Source organism: Pongo abelii, chromosome 11 (assembly GCF_028885655.2).
Source record: "Pongo abelii isolate AG06213 chromosome 11, NHGRI_mPonAbe1-v2.0_pri, whole genome shotgun sequence".
Classification (NCBI taxonomy): Eukaryota; Metazoa; Chordata; class Mammalia; order Primates; family Hominidae; genus Pongo; species Pongo abelii.
Window position 1 is genome coordinate 91958377 of NC_071996.2, and position 17195 is coordinate 91975571.

Consider the following 17195-nt stretch of genomic DNA (forward strand, 5'->3'; position numbering starts at 1 on the left):
CTAAAAATATGTACTAGAAGAGATGAGAAATGGATTTGAAGAGTAGTTTGAAACAACAATCAGCATGAAACAATGGGAAGATTAAAGAAAGAAAAAAATATTTCATCATGATCCCCATGTTTCTTGATCTGATCTTGAATGTACAGTTTCCCTGTGCTTTTTAAGGCCTTCACTCATATGTACACTTCCTTTCCTTCCAGGGCCCTGCTGGTCAGCAGGGTGCAATCGGCAGTCCAGGACCTGCAGGCCCCAGAGTAAGTAGCACAGAAAGATATTAGAGGTCCATATGTTTCAGATGCCTGCACTTCAGAAAGATATTCTGGCATTGTGATGTCATGATACTTTCTTAGGGACCTGTTGGACCCAGTGGGCCTCCTGGCAAAGATGGAACCAGTGGACATCCAGGTCCCATTGGACCACCAGGGCCTCGAGGTAACAGAGGTGAAAGAGGATCTGAGGTAAGACGTCACTTATACGTATGTGCGTTTAATTTGCTATAATCTTCCAATTTTCAGAAACACTATGCATTATCTTTAAATTGAAATAGAGAGTTAGATGCAATGCAACCACTCAATTTAGAAAACGAAAAATGACTTTAAGACATTCTTCATCACATTAGAAATGTTTCTACCACACTATAACAGGAGAAAAATATCTTTTTAAAAATTTGATCAGGTATCCATGGTATCAGAATAATGACATCTGCCCAATTAACCAAATAAACCCTGTCCGTATTGCTATCACACTACAGATCTCGGAGTTACAACATTCATAATTATCTGCATTTACATAGTGCATTTTGCTTCTCAAACAGCTTCCATGGTTACTATTTTGTTAATGACACTATCATTCCTAATACTTTCTATTCAATGCCTTTGGGTAAATGAAATAAAAACTATTATCCCAACAAATTACATTCCCCTCTGTCATGTCAATATTGGAATTGTAGCTCATAGGTGTTTGCTTACATCATTCACCCAGAAGGAAGAATGATAGAGAAAACTTGTGCTCTGACACTACTGATTCTTACATAGTGGAACAATATCTTTCTTGATAATGAATTGTGGTTATTGTAAATCAGTGATCACGTGACCCTAAAGGCACCCAAATAAATCTTTAGTAAAATAATTATGATGACACAATGAATGAATTATTTTTAAGGCATTTTCTTGGACTGGCAATGTATTCTTAGAGTGGCGACCGAACGTGCATACGTCAATGATCCATGTTTTACTCATTCTAGGGCTCCCCAGGCCACCCAGGGCAACCAGGCCCTCCTGGACCTCCTGGTGCCCCTGGTCCTTGCTGTGGTGGTGTTGGAGCCGCTGCCATTGCTGGGATTGGAGGTGAAAAAGCTGGCGGTTATGCCCCATATTATGGAGATGAACCAATGGACTTCAAAATCAACACCGATGAGATTATGACTTCACTCAAGTCTGTTAATGGACAAATAGAAAGCCTCATTAGTCCTGATGGTTCTCGTAAAAACCCTGCTAGAAACTGCAGAGACCTGAAATTCTGCCATCCCGAACTCAAGAGTGGTATGTTTGGGAGTCTTTCATCTTCATGGCAACAGGATTACAGAGAAAGCTGCTTAGATTAGAATGAGAACGAGAAAACATCCACTTTCAATGGAAAGCTGAAATAGTACTTTAAGAAAGTTAACTGAATTGAAACTGCTTGATATAAAAGAGTAAACTTTGCAGATGTAAAATATAACATAACTTCAGATCATGCCAAATACGGAAAAATATAGACAGTTTTGTAGAAGTTGTAGTATAAATCATAAGTTATTTGAGTATAAAGTAACATACATCATTTTTTTCTCAGGATTAAATGTACATAATTTGATGCAGACAATTATAATCTGATTATTGTAATATTTACTTATTGCAATGAATCTAATTATTAAAATTTTCAGATTAAACAAGTGAAAAATTTCAGAATACTGTATAAAATTAAATAGAATATTGTAATAGTTTAAGGTTTTGCATATATTGGGTTAAATATTTCTGAAAAGCAAAATTATTTCAAGTTTTCAAATATCTTGACATGGAACACTGCCTTTGCTAGGAGTCATTTCTAGAAATTACTTAAAATAGGAGACAAGCATCAATCATAGGGACTTCAGCTTTAGAACTATTGGAATAAATCTAGGTTAGACAATCAACTTATATTATTAAGCAAGATTACATATAATAATCATCTTTTTTTAAAGGAGAGACTTTTTTGCAAATATTATACAGCAATCAAAAGGTTTTAGCTTAGTGTATCATCCTTATTAGAAACCAAGATGTTGCATTTTATTTCAGTGCTTTCTATAGTCATAGCTAACTCTTTTACCTCAGCAATTTCAATCAAAAAGTTTCTCCATCATTCTGTACATAAAATGCAGACACATTAGCAGTCAACATTATGAATGCCTTTACAGGTAAACAAACGAAATCACTTTATTACTGGATTTTATAACCAATTCCCATTCTTTTTTGTGACTATTCAGGAGAATACTGGGTTGACCCTAACCAAGGATGCAAATTGGATGCTATCAAGGTATTCTGTAATATGGAAACTGGGGAAACATGCATAAGTGCCAGTCCTTTGAATGTTCCACGGAAACACTGGTGGACAGATTCTAGTGCTGAGAAGAAACACGTTTGGTTTGGAGAGTCCATGGATGGTGGTTTTCAGGTAGGAAAGGATATACCTTTTTTTAAACAAGTCACCTCTATATCCTTTGAATTCTTCCTATATGTTCATCACAAAGCAAAGTTACTAGGTTGGTACAAACATAATTGCAGTTTTTGCCACTGAAAGTGATGGCATGCAATAAAAATACGTTCACACATAAAATACTCATACATAAAATAAATAAATATCCCATATTACAATATGCATACACATACTACATGAATCCCTTGCGTGCAGTTGCAACTAAAATGTTTGATCTGTTTTATTTGTTCCCTATTATAGTTTAGCTATGGCAATCCTGAACTTCCTGAAGATGTCCTTGATGTGCAGCTGGCATTCCTTCGACTTCTCTCCAGCCGAGCTTCCCAGAACATCACATATCACTGCAAAAATAGCATTGCATACATGGATCAGGCCAGTGGAAATGTAAAGAAGGCCCTGAAGCTGATGGGGTCAAATGAAGGTGAATTCAAGGCTGAAGGAAATAGCAAATTCACCTACACAGTTCTGGAGGATGGTTGCACGGTAAGAAACATTTTTCTCAATATAGGTCATATTGCAGTCAGCATTTTAGTTTAATCATGCAAATTATTTTGAATAGAAGAAATAAAATTAATAGGATGAAATAAAGATAACATTTGGTATGAATTACATACATTGCATCTACTGATTCATTGCAGGGAATGTTAAAGGTAACAAAATGGATCTTAGCCTCCAGATGAAAACCAGTTGAAATAAAAGCATTTAAAATTTAAATCCATAATGCAAACTTTATCAGATAATTGGGATAGTTACTATATGTTTTGAATAATATCTGTCACATTAACTCAGTCTGAAATATCTGTTTTTAAAAATTTTAAAAGTTAACTTCAAATCTCTCCTTTGTTATTGTTATTTGTGAACAAAGGGAAAACCCACTTCTAATATTAGCAAATTTCATTGTGAGAGACCTATCCTCTTTTTAATAAACCAATTATAAACCTGTTAGCGATGGCTGGAACCAGGCCTCCTGAGGATGCACTGGTCTATAGCAATTGTCCTGCTGCATTTACTAAGAATCCTTACAAGGCATTTGTTTAAGAATATTGTTTATCAACTAAGAAGATTACAGCTTTGAAGTAGAGCAGGTCTCATATATATGAATAATAACATGGCAAGATGAATGCTCCTTTAGAGTAAAAAGGTTTTTTTTTAACTTGATCAGTCAGAGTTGTCTAAGTAATTGTAATGTCATGATCACGTACATTTTGTCCTTTTTTACAGAAACACACTGGGGAATGGAGCAAAACAGTCTTTGAATATCGAACACGCAAGGCTGTGAGACTACCTATTGTAGATATTGCACCCTATGACATTGGTGGTCCTGATCAAGAATTTGGTGTGGACGTTGGCCCTGTTTGCTTTTTATAAACCAAACTCTATCTGAAATCCCAACAAAAAAAATTTAACTCCATATGTGTTCCTCTTGTTTTAATCTTGTCAACCAGTGCAAGTGACCAACAAAATTCCAGTTTATTTATTTCCAAAATGTTTGGAAAGAGTATAATTTGACAAAGAAAAATGATACTTGTTTTTTTTTTTTTTTTGCTGTTCCACCAAATACAATTCAAATGCTTTTTGTTTTATTTTTTTACCAATTCCAATTTCAAAATGTCTCAATGGTGCTATAATAAATAAACTTCAACACTCTTAACGATAACAACACTGTGTTATATTCTTTGAATCCTAGCCCATCTGCAGAGCAATGACTACGCTCACCAGTAAAAGATAACCTTTCTTTCTGAAATAGTCAAATACGAAATTAGAAAAGCCCTCCCTATTTTAACTACCTCAACTGGTCAGAAACACAGATTGTATTCTATGAGTCCCAGAAGATGAAAAAAAATTTTATAAGTTGATAAAACTTATAAATTTCATTGATTAATCTCCTGGAAGATTGGTTTAAAAAGAAAAGTGTAGTAGTGCAAGAATTTAAAGAAATATCTTTAAAGCCACAATTATTTTAATATTGGATATCAACTGCTTGTAAAGGTGCTCTTCTTTTTTCTTGTCATTGCTGGTCAAGATTACTAATATTTGGGAAGGCTTTAAAGACGCATGTTATGGTGCTAATGTACTTTCACTTTTAAACTCTAGATCAGAATTGTTGACTTGCATTCAGAACATAAACGCACAAAATCTGTACATGTCTTCATTCAGAAAGATTAATTGGCATGCCATGGGGGATTCTCCTTCATCCTGTAAAGGTCAACAATAAAAACCAAATTATGGGGCTGCTTTTGTCACACTAGCATAGAGAATGTGTTGAAATTTAACTTTGTAAGCTTGTATGTGGTTGTGGATCTTTTTTTTTCCTTACAGACACCCATAATAAAATATCATGTTAAAATTCTCCTGGTTTTTGTCACTTTTCAAAGATTGTAAAAATGCATGTCTACATTAAGGAACTCCAGTAATCTTGGAAAAGTATATTGAATTCTAACTCTATAGATTAATAATGCAATAACTTTTAAGAATATAAAATAATATAACATATATTCAGAGTAGAGATAATGCTCAGTGAGGAATCCTGCAGATTTTTAGATCATATTTGCTTGAACCCCTGTGGGACATACTGAACACTGAGGGCATTCTGTTTGAAAGAATCAATCCCTGGAAATGGTAACACAGTAAATCAAGGTGTTCCCAAACTGGGAATAATAAGGGAGGAAGATGTTGATAGTTTATTAGAAAGTAATTGTAATATGGGTCTGTCGAAATATATTAATATTAATAAAAATTGACAAGTACCACATGATCTCACTTCTATGTGGAATCTAAAAGAGTTGAATTTATTGATGAAGAATAGAATGCTGGTTACCAAGGGCAGAAGGTGGGGTGGGGTTGGGAGATTTTAGTCTATGGATACAAAATTGCAGTAAGATAGAAGTTATAAGCTCAAGAGATCTATTGTAAAACGTGGTGACCACAGTCAATAACAACGTATAATATTTTTGAAAATTGCTAAGAGAGTAAGTGTTCTCACCGCAAGAAATGATGAGAACCTGAGATACTGCGTATATATGTATATGTATCTCTGTGTCTCTACATGTACATATATATACACATACATATATGTATACACACACACACATATATATATGTATAGAGAGAGAGAGACAGAGAACTCAAATCAATAGTATGAATTAATAAATTAGATACTTGGAGTTTTATTTTAGACCAAGAAAGATATCTGGAACACAATGTTCTGCCTCCTGTATTTGTAACTTAATATATCATGGAGAGTAGTTCATTTCATTATATATAGCTCTAACTTATTGTGTGTTATTGATCCCAATACTCAGTTTAATGAACACACTAGAGTTAAAATTACTGGTTTGCCTATTTGTTTATTTATTTGCTACCAAGTATCTAAAGCCCTATCTCATTGCAGGGAAGTTACAGTTAAATGAGTCTTGGTTGAGGTTGGAGGCCATAGACAGTTGCTTTCCTAACCTCTCTTGAGTTAGGGTGTAGGCAAGTGGCCATGTGACCTGAGCTTGGCAAATTAGAGACACATACCTGAAGGTTTCAATCTGGGGATAGTTGTACTCACTTCATATTACTGCTGTAGCAAGTTACCATAAATTTAGTGACTTAAAACCACACAGATTTCTTGTCTTACATTTCTGAACATCAAAAGCCTAAACTGAGTCTTACTGGACTAAAATCCAAGTGTCAAACAAGGTTATCTTCCTTTCTAGAGACACTAAGGAGAAACTGTGTGTTCCCTTTTCCAGCTTCTAGAGGCTGCCCAGCTTCCTTGGTTCGTGAGCCACTTCCAACATCAAAGCCAGAAATATTTGGTCAAGTCTTTCTCACATTGTCTCTTTCTGACATTGGCTCTTCTGTCTTCCTATTTCACTTTTAAGGAACAAAATGATTGCACTGGGCCCAAATGGATAATCCAAGCTACTCTCCCCATTTCAAGGTCAGTTGGTAAGCAACCTTAATGCCTGCTGCAACCTTAATTGCTCCTTGCCTTGCCAAAAAAGGTAAATATATTTACTGGTTCTGGGGATTAGGGTATGAACATATTTGAGGGAGCATTATTTCACCTACCAACAATAGTGATGCAAAGAAGTAAAAAGAATCAAAAATCCAGTTTGGTGGTGATCACAGCTACAGTTGGGGCAGCAACTGCCAGATATCAAAAGAAGCATGGCCAACAGTGCCAGAAATGGCATCCAGTGTCTTGTGTTTATGACGGCTTTGCCAGGTTGCTTTTAGGGTATGATTTTGAAGGTGGCTCTGAATATCGGCATTCACTTCATTTTTTGTTGATTTTATGCACCTGGATTCTATAGCTTTCTCTGAATTCCTCTGAATTTCAGATAAAAATCCATAAATTACATTTTTACTTCAGTGAGCTAAAATTGGTTTAGATTGTTCACAACTGAGAAGCCTGACGAGGCCAGCAATTGGTAACAGCAGGGCTGGCAGGAAGCAAAAATGCAAGCAAATGGAAACACTCTGAGATCAAATGTTTGTACTAGTTAGGGGTAAAAATAGAAAATCCAGCTTGTATTCGGGAAAGAGAATTTGGAAGTCCATGGAAATAGGATTAATCATTTATGATTACATGGAGTGATTTGCATTTTAAAGACAAGGCTTAAGGAGAGAAGCGGCCTCTACTACACAACAGTATGTTTGAATTTCATGAGAAATTGCAGGACTGCATGAGAATGCGGCTGCTGTGAATGGTGATGAACAGACAGAGAATGACAAGTTCAAATCCCTAACTTCTTGATTTAAGACACAGAAGAAAATCTATACCCTTTCCCTGACTATGCTAAAATGAAAGCATACTATCTTTCCGGAAAAAAAGAAAAAAAAATCATATTTTTGCCAAAGGTTTGAGATACTAAAAACCAAATACAAATCTTAATTCTTCAGATCACCAGACTTCAACATAAATCTAAATGGATTTTCCAATTCTCTATTTGATTCTCTATAATTGGGAAATAGCAAGACCCTGGAAATTTAAATGGGGTTTATGGAGGAATTCTCTTTAAACATTCCAGTTTCACATTAAGTTTCTTTGGACATCTGAAATGGGATCTGCATTCCTTGCCTGGTAATTGTTCCCCCATTCTTAAAATGCAAGATGACTAGAAGAAAAAGCCAATTCTCTTCAGACCTCATTCTCACCACTGCTTATTGTCTCCAGATTTGTAACTGAGGTCAGATCCCAGAATGCCTTAGTGGGTAGCAATTTAAAGGTCTATCTCAGGAAGAGGTTTACACATAAAAAGAATGGAAGGATTTAACTAATTTATATTGTTTAAAATCTGAGAGACGTGTGTAGGAGTGGGTTTTGAGATACTAGACAAAAAAGAACAGTGAAATTTGGACAAAATGGATCAATATATGAATGTAACGAAGAGTTATAGGAACATTATAATTATTAACATGGTTAAACTGAACTCAGGCCTCAGAGGTTGCCCAAACTGAATGAATTTGAGACATTACAAACTTTCTGACAGGTGGAGAATGTAATTCAAAAACTTAAGAAGATAGAAATATTGGAATGAATTTATCATATGTGATAAAACCATTCACCTTCTGAGTATATTCTCAAGGTGGACCAGTAAGGTTTTGAGAAACACGTGGTGGGCTGCATGCCAGCACCTTTGAATAATCTCCTTGTGTGTCTGTAGTCTGGAGATGGAAGTAGAAAAAAATCTAGCTGAAACAGGCTTCTTGATTCAATGGAGATGACAGGATCCGAGCTTGCAGAGGACAAAGGGCAACTCTAGACTACCAGAAACAAAGTGAGAATGATACTGTACAAGATAGCAGGACTGTCATGGTAGAAAAAATAAAATGGCATAATTCAGAAGTAATGTTGTCGGTGGCTGATTGATAATGAGAATGATGAGCTGTCTGGGACAGTCACATTTACGTTTTTTATAAACAATAATGACAAACATATTTAGTTCAGGTAAAAGAGAACTCTGATCAGCAACCACACAGGCCTCAAGACTTTCTTCAATTCCCAGACTATAAGATGGTTAATAAACCTAGTCTCCTTAAAGGAAGCAGAAATTCAGTGCTTTGGAGGAAATCTCCTGCAATAGAATCACAACTGATAAGCACTTACCATGGGCCAAGCATTGTTCTAGTCACTTTAAACTTATTAATTTGCGTATTACTCACTTTAATTCAATGAGGTACTAGTATTTTCATTTTACCAAAAAAAAAAGCAAGAAAGAAAATGAGGTACAAGAGATTAAGTAAGTTGTCCCAAGTACCCTAACTAATAAGAGAGAGGGCTCAGATTTTAACCCAAACATTTCGGCTTTACAGCTAATACTCTAAGCCATGACACCAAACAATCTAAAATGTTTACTATATTCTTTCTCCAAAAGAAACCTAAGTTAACATTTTTGTGGTACACTGGGGAAAGGTCAAATTCATGACTTTGAGGGAACTATGGAAGAGTAATTATAAATTATTACCAGTTACTACAGATTCATAATGCCACTCTAAAACTTGAACTAGGATTTTGATTACTCACTTCCAGAGTGGTCATAGCTAATTCTGGTACTATAATTCGGGTAAGCATGCATTTACCTTATTTAGTAAATCACTTAGTCATAAGACATTTATTGAGCATTTAATGTGCACCACGTATGGACATCATACCTTATCCTCAGTGAATTTCCTCCCTTTTCTAGGCCACGCCTTCTCTATTCTTCATTATCTTCCTCTACCTAGTCATTAGAATACCAGCAGTCACTCTACTATCTCTCCTTGACAATCTCATCTATTTCCATAATGCTAGTCATCAATTAAATTAAAGATAATTCACAAATTGAATTCGGCTTTGTGGAACTAAAGACCCATATATTCCATGGACTAATTGAAATTCCCATCAAAGTTTTGAATATCTGTAACGTAGCAAGTAATAGAAAGCTTTTAAAGAGATCATTCCAGGAAGAGAGAAGAGCAATAGCATGAGGAGAGGAATGTTCCAGATGTGTTCAAGGAAAAACAAAGGGAATATGGTTGTGACAAAATTAGCATCAGGGGGAGGAGTACAAGAGAAAGCCATAGAAAAAGAGGAGACAAATCATGTGGAGTCCTATAAGAAGGGTGACCATAGGTGCAGCTTTGCTTTGGAAAGTAACAGTTTATGCCTATGTTCCCAATGTCTAATAAGATTTAGTATTGTAGAACTCAGAAATATCCTGATCTGATGACATTATATGGTCACCCTAATTTTATCTAGCCACTGAGGATATTGGCTGTTGCCTCAGTGAGAGGAGAAGCCACTATGATAATGGATGACACGATCTGGCTTGCAGTTTTAGAGTATTTCTGTGACTGCTCTTTAGAGATGACTGTGTGTTAAGAGCAGAAGCCATGAGAACAGTCATGAGTCCATCGCAATATTCTAAATCAAGGATGACAGTCATCTCCACCAGGGTGGCAACAGTAGAAGTGATGAAAAGTAGTCATGTTCTGGATACATTTTGAATACAGAGCCAACAGGAAGTGCTGACAATGTGGATGTGTGGTTTAAGAGAAAGAGAGATATCAAGCATGAATCCAAGGCTTTTGATCCAAGTAGCTGGAAGAATAGAGTTGTAACTAAGATGGGGGAGACTAAGGTAAAAAATTTGAGGAACTCAGTACTTTGAAGCTGGGCATGTTACATTTTGGATGCTTATCACTCTTTTAAGCAGACTTGCTGGAAATCAGAGGAGAGGTCCAGGCTAGAGAAATAAATTTAAGACATTCAGCATATGGCTTTTACATCCTCAGAAATAGAAGCGATCAGGCCAGGCATGGTGGCTTATGCCTGTAATTCCAGCACTTTGGGAGGCCGAGGTGAGAGGATCACCTGAGGCCAGGAGTTCGAGACCAGCCTGACCAACATGGTGAAACCTCGTTTCTACTAAAAATACAAAAAATTAGCCACAGTGGCATGCGCCTGTAATCTCAGCTACTCGGGAGGCTGAGGGAAGAGAATCACTTGAACCCAAGAGGCGGAGGTTGCAGTGAGCCGGGATCATGCCATTGCATCCAGCTTGGGCAACAAGAGCGAAATTCCTCCTCAAAAAAAAAAAAGGGGGGGGAAGAAAAGTAGAGAAGATCATGAAATAATAGAGTGTAGAAAGAAGAAAATATGAAAGCCTGGGATACTTTAATATTCACAAATTGGAGAAATTAAAAGGAAGCAACAAAGGAGAGAGAGAAAGAATGAAAGGAAACCATGAAAGTGTAGTGACTTAGGTGCCAGGTGAAAAAGTTTAAATTTCAGAATTGTGGCAATAAAGGAAGAAACGAATTTAGAGTCAATGTATTCAAACACCACTAATTATAGATTTTTAAAAGTGAGGTCAATTGAGGTTATATGAGTTTTTCTGTCTATAAATGGCAGATAGTGGTGCAATTCAATCCTTTATATCATGGTTACGTTATCTCTTTATTATCTCTTTCATGATGGAGGATTAAATACAACTTTCTTCACCCTCAAACTGACATTTTAACAAAAATTATTTTGCTTCCTTGACTAAAATAAAATGTATTTTATAAAGATTGAGGATGAAGTTAATGCAGCCGTTATAACATAGTTAGAACATGCAGAAAACTAAGAAGAAAAATAGAGTATCCGTATTCCAGATCAGTGGCTATTTCCTTCAAGTCTTCTATGCATAGTCTAACATAATTGGGATAATACTATTTATGCAATATTGTATGCTGCTTATTTTACTTAACATAATATTATTTTATCCATAAAAATGTATTTTTAAATTTTTGGTCAAATTAGGAGAAATATAGAGGAAACTGTTCTTACAGAGTAATGGCTCCAAAGTTAGAAATCACATCAAAGGGAACTTTCTTTTATCTAGTGTATACTAAAATCCTATTTTTCTGGGTTCTGTCTTAGAGGAATATGCCTATTTTTAAAAGTGAGTCTGAAACTATAAAAAAAAATTTCTTTTCATATGTAATTCTTCACTGAGTCATAACTCACTAAGATAGCTTGATACAATATTGGTGAAAACATTCTATACAACACAGCATACTTGAAAGATTTCCCCAAATCTCCATATTCTCTAGTCTGCCCCACTGAAGGTTTTCAGAAATCTTGCAAATAATCACTTGTTGAGTCAATGCCATAAACAAAAAGACTATCATCTATGGCTAACATTTTTTATTAAACAAGTTTTTATCTGATATTTTGCTCATCCTTTTTCTTTTCATTGCTTTAATCTTCCTCAAAAACATTTTCACCTTTAAAACTCCTGAATGTTTTCACTAAAATGCATTGAATTACTTTGCATTTTTGGACAATATCTGCTATGATATTTATTAACAGAAATCAGGTTGCCCTTTGAGGTCCATAAAATTTAGAAATGGGAGTTATGATATTTCATACCAGTTTAGTGATTGTGTGGGATATACTTTCTATTATCTTGAAAATGAGATACCCCATAATGGAGTAGGAAAAGAAGCAAAAGTTAAGCTCTGTCTCTGGTTGAGTTCCCTGAAAACAGACTGTAAGGCAGCTAATGATGAGCAGAAGATTTACTGGGGAGTCATCTTGGGAGATACATCTGTAAGGAAATGAGAAACGTAGGTTTAGACAGAGGGGGAAGCTGACCCCATGCAATTGATGGAGGTTTCGTGGGACTCTACAGGAAACTCTGGAACTGAGGTGGCCCTTCAGAGTTGTTATAACTCACAGTAAGAGGGATGGGTCTTTTTATTCCTGAATCAGTCATTGACTGTTGGCTGAAATTTGGAAGGGGTGGTGGTTACATTTGGTAAAGCAGTCTTCGTGACTGGAGGCAATTCTATGTGAGAGACACTGCTAACAACTATTTTCAGTGGCTGCTATCAGCTGCTATCAATGTTTTGGCTTTGAAAAGGGCATACATGTGGATTACCAAATTATAAGCTCCTCCTATATGTTCAGTACTCTTCTAAACACTACAGGGAAATATATCACATGATTGTCCCTCTCTAGGTGTGTGTTGTCTAGAGTAGATAGGTTGAACCCAAATGAAGTGGCACAAAAGCATTCAAGACAAGCAATTAAGTGCCAAATTGTGCTAGGCTAACTATAAGAGATATAGATAGTAGATGAGAAAAAGAATTGGTCAATGATGATTATATTTTCAGGACTGTCTTCTTTAAAAGACAAAATGTATTGTACAATAAAAAAGAGTGTTATTTGAGTAAACACTGGAGAAAAGGAAAACCACTTTGGACTAATAAACAAAAGAAGAGAACAAATAGAAGAATGATTATCCTATGTCCATAGCACAGTGAAGAACCCAGGCTACCTAAATCCATTCATTTTAATTCAGCCACAGTATTGAGCAATTACTAAACGCAAGGCTCAGAACCAAGTGCCCAAGAGGATTCAAGGAAAATAAGAGATCATGAAATTTAGTAAAAGTATGATGACACAAGCATGTCACAAGACTTAACAGAATAATTCGAATTAAAGAAATACAAGGTACTAGTGATGGCAGCGGCTGTAGCCATCATGCAGGCTGCAGCAAGGAGGCACAGGGAAGCACGGCTGGGGCTGCACACTCCATGGAGCTGAGGGGAGCCCTGCCCCTTCTGAGTTGGTGCAGGAGCTCCCCAGGTGCCATGCAGCTGCCCAAACTGCAACTGCAGATCCAGGCCTCCCACTCTGTGGAGCAGGCAGGAGCCCTGCCCTCCTGGGTGGGGGTATAGCCACCAAAGCTGTGGCTGTGGATCTGAGTCTCCCTGTGCTCTTGGAGGGGGCATGAGCTTCTCAGGTGCAGCTGCAGCCACCCTCCCAGGCCCAGGACCTGGACATCTCTGTAGCCTGCATACTTGAGGGCCCAGGAAGTTCCCCCTTTCACATCCCCGTAGGCTTGGGGATGTCTGCTCTGGCTGCTTGGCCTCTGTCTTACCCCCAGTTGCAGCTGAGCCCTGGGGTCGTGAATAACAGTGGGACACAGAGTCCTGGACAGAAGTTGGTGTGTCCCTGGTAAGGCCTCACCTTCAGGCTAGGGAGGGCCTAAAGGTTAGGGGCCAGGCTGCCAGTCCCATGAACCAGAGTGGGGACTCATGGTGCCTCTCCCAGGCCACCCGTGGCCATCCATGACCAATCAGCAGGCACTTCCTCCCCTGTGAGGTCCATAAAAGCCCTGGGCTCAGCCAGAGCAGGGCAGAGGATGGAGAGGACAGAGAGACAATAGGACAACCAAGTGCAGAGAGGAACTACCCTCTCTGCTGAGAACTTCAGAGACCTGCAGAGACGTCTGAATGATCTACAGAGAGGAGCTACCCTCTCCAGGGCTTCTTCTCTGCAGAGAACTGAACACTCCACAGATGACTTGCCTGCAGAGAGGAGCTACCCACCATGGGTCTCATCTGAGCTGTTGAAACACTCAATAAAGCTCATCTTCATCTTGTTCACACTTCACTTGTCTGTGTACCTCGTTCTTTCTGGATGCAGAACAAGAACTTAGCCCAAGGCACCATGGCCACAGAGATTTCCAGCCAGAAAATTGGCACCCCAAATATCCCGTAACGTGAGAATGGCACAAGGAATGAACAGTCATGTCCACTTGGAGGCTCTCAAGACAGGCTACATGAAGCAGGTGACATGTGGGGCCAACTTTAAATAATATAATGTTTTTCAGGTAGCAAAAGAAAGGAAGACAACAGAAAATATTGTAAGGAAAGAGATGCAGAGTTGGGAGGCATACTTGGCAATTTAAATTATCCCAGTTTCAGATGGAGCATGGGTTTCAAACAGTGGTGTTGTGAGAGATGAGGCTGGAAATACAGTCTAGACATGAGGCCTTAGAATAGCAAAGTGATGACTTTTTATTTTATCTGCGTCTCAATCTAGAGTCATAAAAAGGTATTAAATATTGGAAGGCTGTTGCTTGAGGAGAGCACAAAATCAAGGGAAACATGGGGAGCCATGGTCAGATTTACAGGCAATGAAGAGGTACCCATTCTGGGAAGAAGGAGGCAGATTGGATCTCCATTTTAGGAAAGATGAGGATGAGACAAAACAATTTTAGCAGGGAATCAGAACACCTTTTCTTCAAAGACTAGACTGAAGAAAGAGTCACAGAGTGTAGACATACTTGCTGGGAAAATTAGGTTAAGGAGGGAAATGGGGTAAGGCTGAAGGAGAATATCAAAAGTCAGGCAAGAGACGTTTCCATTTAATAAGGACTGAGTGGAAATTTACACAACTTCAGCCTTACTCACAGCTTTCTACGTGGCAGTTAAACGTGGCAGTGATTCATTTGGAAGGGTGGTTGAACATGATAAAATGTGTGACTGATTGGAGAATACTAGGTCAGAGGCAGCTAAGTCTATTTGGAAATTATCCTTCTGCAGATGGTGGATGAAATCATCTGGCTCCAGAATGAAATCATCAGGGAGCAAAACTTCCAAAGGAAAGGGGAAAAGAACAGCATGGTGTGTACGTGGTGAGAAGGAGAATGTGGAGGAAACATCACCAAGGGTCTGATTGGGGATACTGTAGCTTTTAATCGATTTTAAAAAGGAGGATTCAATTTTGAGGGCTGAGGTTGTGATTAATTCAGGGCTATGAAGAGAGAAAGGAAACTGAACAGAAGGAGGGCTTCATTAGTGCTATTGATAAAAATGGTTTGGGACTGATTTTCAAATTTTGTCTTGAATTTAAACCACCTGGAGACTGTCCTTAGCAGAGTTAGCAAAAGCACAGCTTTGAAAGAGGTGATCACTTTCTGTAAGAACCCAACAAAGCACAGCATTATGCAAGGAAATATGTCAAATGTCTCTGGGAGGGGCTTGTACTTTAGCTTCCTTTGAGCCTTTAGGGCTACAATTCTGACTACAGATGTTTTCAATTTATGTTGCTTTTTTTTTTCTCATTAAATTGGCTAACAACTGTGATTATTCTGTATCTCCAGCCGCCTTTCATTATAGGATCTCTCATAACAGTTTCAACTGCTGGGAAAATTGTTCACATTACCATTACAGTTCTACCTTTTTCTATTTATTACCACTTGAATCTGTATTTGTACTTCGCATACATGCAGACCAACTTTCTGCCATAACAATGGCATTTAACCACAACTGCTTATATGCATATGCTTTTGGTATGCACTCTTTAAAATGAGGTGAATCATATTCTTTGATTAAAAATATAATGCATCTGGGAGGCCAAGGCAGAAAGATCACTTGAGGCCAGGAGTTTGAAAGATCAGCCTGACCAACATGGTGAAACTCTGTCTCTACTAAAAATACAAAAATTAGCTGGGCATGGTGGTGCACACCTGTAATCCCAGCTACTCAGGAGGCTGACACAGGAGACTTACTTGAACCCAGGAGCCAGAGGTGGCAGTGAGCCAAGATCACACCACTGCTGTTTAACCTGGGCAACAGAGCAAGACTCTGTCTCAAAAGAAGATATACAAATGACCAAGAAACATAGGAAAAAACGCTCACCATCACTAATGATTAAAGAAATGCAAATCAAAACCATAATGCAATGCCATCTAACTCATGAAAGAAATGGCCATAATCAAAAAATCAAAAAAAATAGATGTTGGCATGGACACAATGAACAGGAACAGTTCTACACTGCTGGAGGGAATGTAAACTAGTACAACCACTTGTGGAATACAGTGTGGAGATTCCTTAAAGGACTAAAAGTAGAATTACCATTTGATTCACCAATCCCACTACTTGGTATCTACCTAGAGGAAAAGAAGTCATTACACCAAAAAGATACTTGCATGTGCACGTTTATAGTGGCACAATTTGCATTTACAAAAATGTGGAACCAACCCAAATGCCCGTCAATCAACACAGTTTCTTTATCCACTCATTGATATATATATCATATATATATCATATATACATATCATATACATATCATATGTCTCATATATGTCATATATCATGTCTTATATATCATATGTCTTATATATGTCATATATCATATATGTCATATATGTCATATATCATATATGTCTTATATATGTCATATATCATATGTCTCATATATGTCATATATCATATATGCCTCATATATGTCTCATATATGTCATATATCATATATGTCTCATATGTCATATATCATATGTCTCCTATATGTCATATATCATATGTCTCCTATACGTCATATATCATATATGTCTCCTATACGTCATATATCGTATGTCTCCTATGACATATATCATATGTCTCCTATATGACATATATCATATATGTCTCCTATATGACATATATCATATATGTCTCCTATATGACATATATCTCATATGTCTCCTATATGACATATCTCATATATCTCATATATGACATATATCATATATGTCTCATATATGACATATATCATATATATGAGATATATCTATGTATATCATATATCATACATGAGATAGATATCATGTATATCATATATATCATACATATGAGATATATATCTATGTATCTATATATCTCATATATATCAT

The 17195-nt window shown here is 37.1% G+C and overlaps 1 protein-coding gene across 1 annotated transcript in view; it reads left to right on the plus strand.

The window, feature by feature from the left end:
• Positions 1-4387, plus strand: part of COL3A1 (collagen type III alpha 1 chain) — a 37577-nt gene extending 33190 nt beyond the window's left edge. Inside the window, exons 46-51 of the mRNA XM_024243227.3 lie at positions 201-254; positions 351-458; positions 1244-1541; positions 2501-2688; positions 2971-3213; positions 3952-4387. Coding sequence (XP_024098995.1) covers positions 201-254; positions 351-458; positions 1244-1541; positions 2501-2688; positions 2971-3213; positions 3952-4098 — 1038 coding nt within the window. The 3' untranslated portion in view covers positions 4099-4387. The remainder of the gene's footprint in view (positions 1-200; positions 255-350; positions 459-1243; positions 1542-2500; positions 2689-2970; positions 3214-3951) is intronic.
• The last annotated feature ends 12808 nt before the right edge of the window (positions 4388-17195 follow it).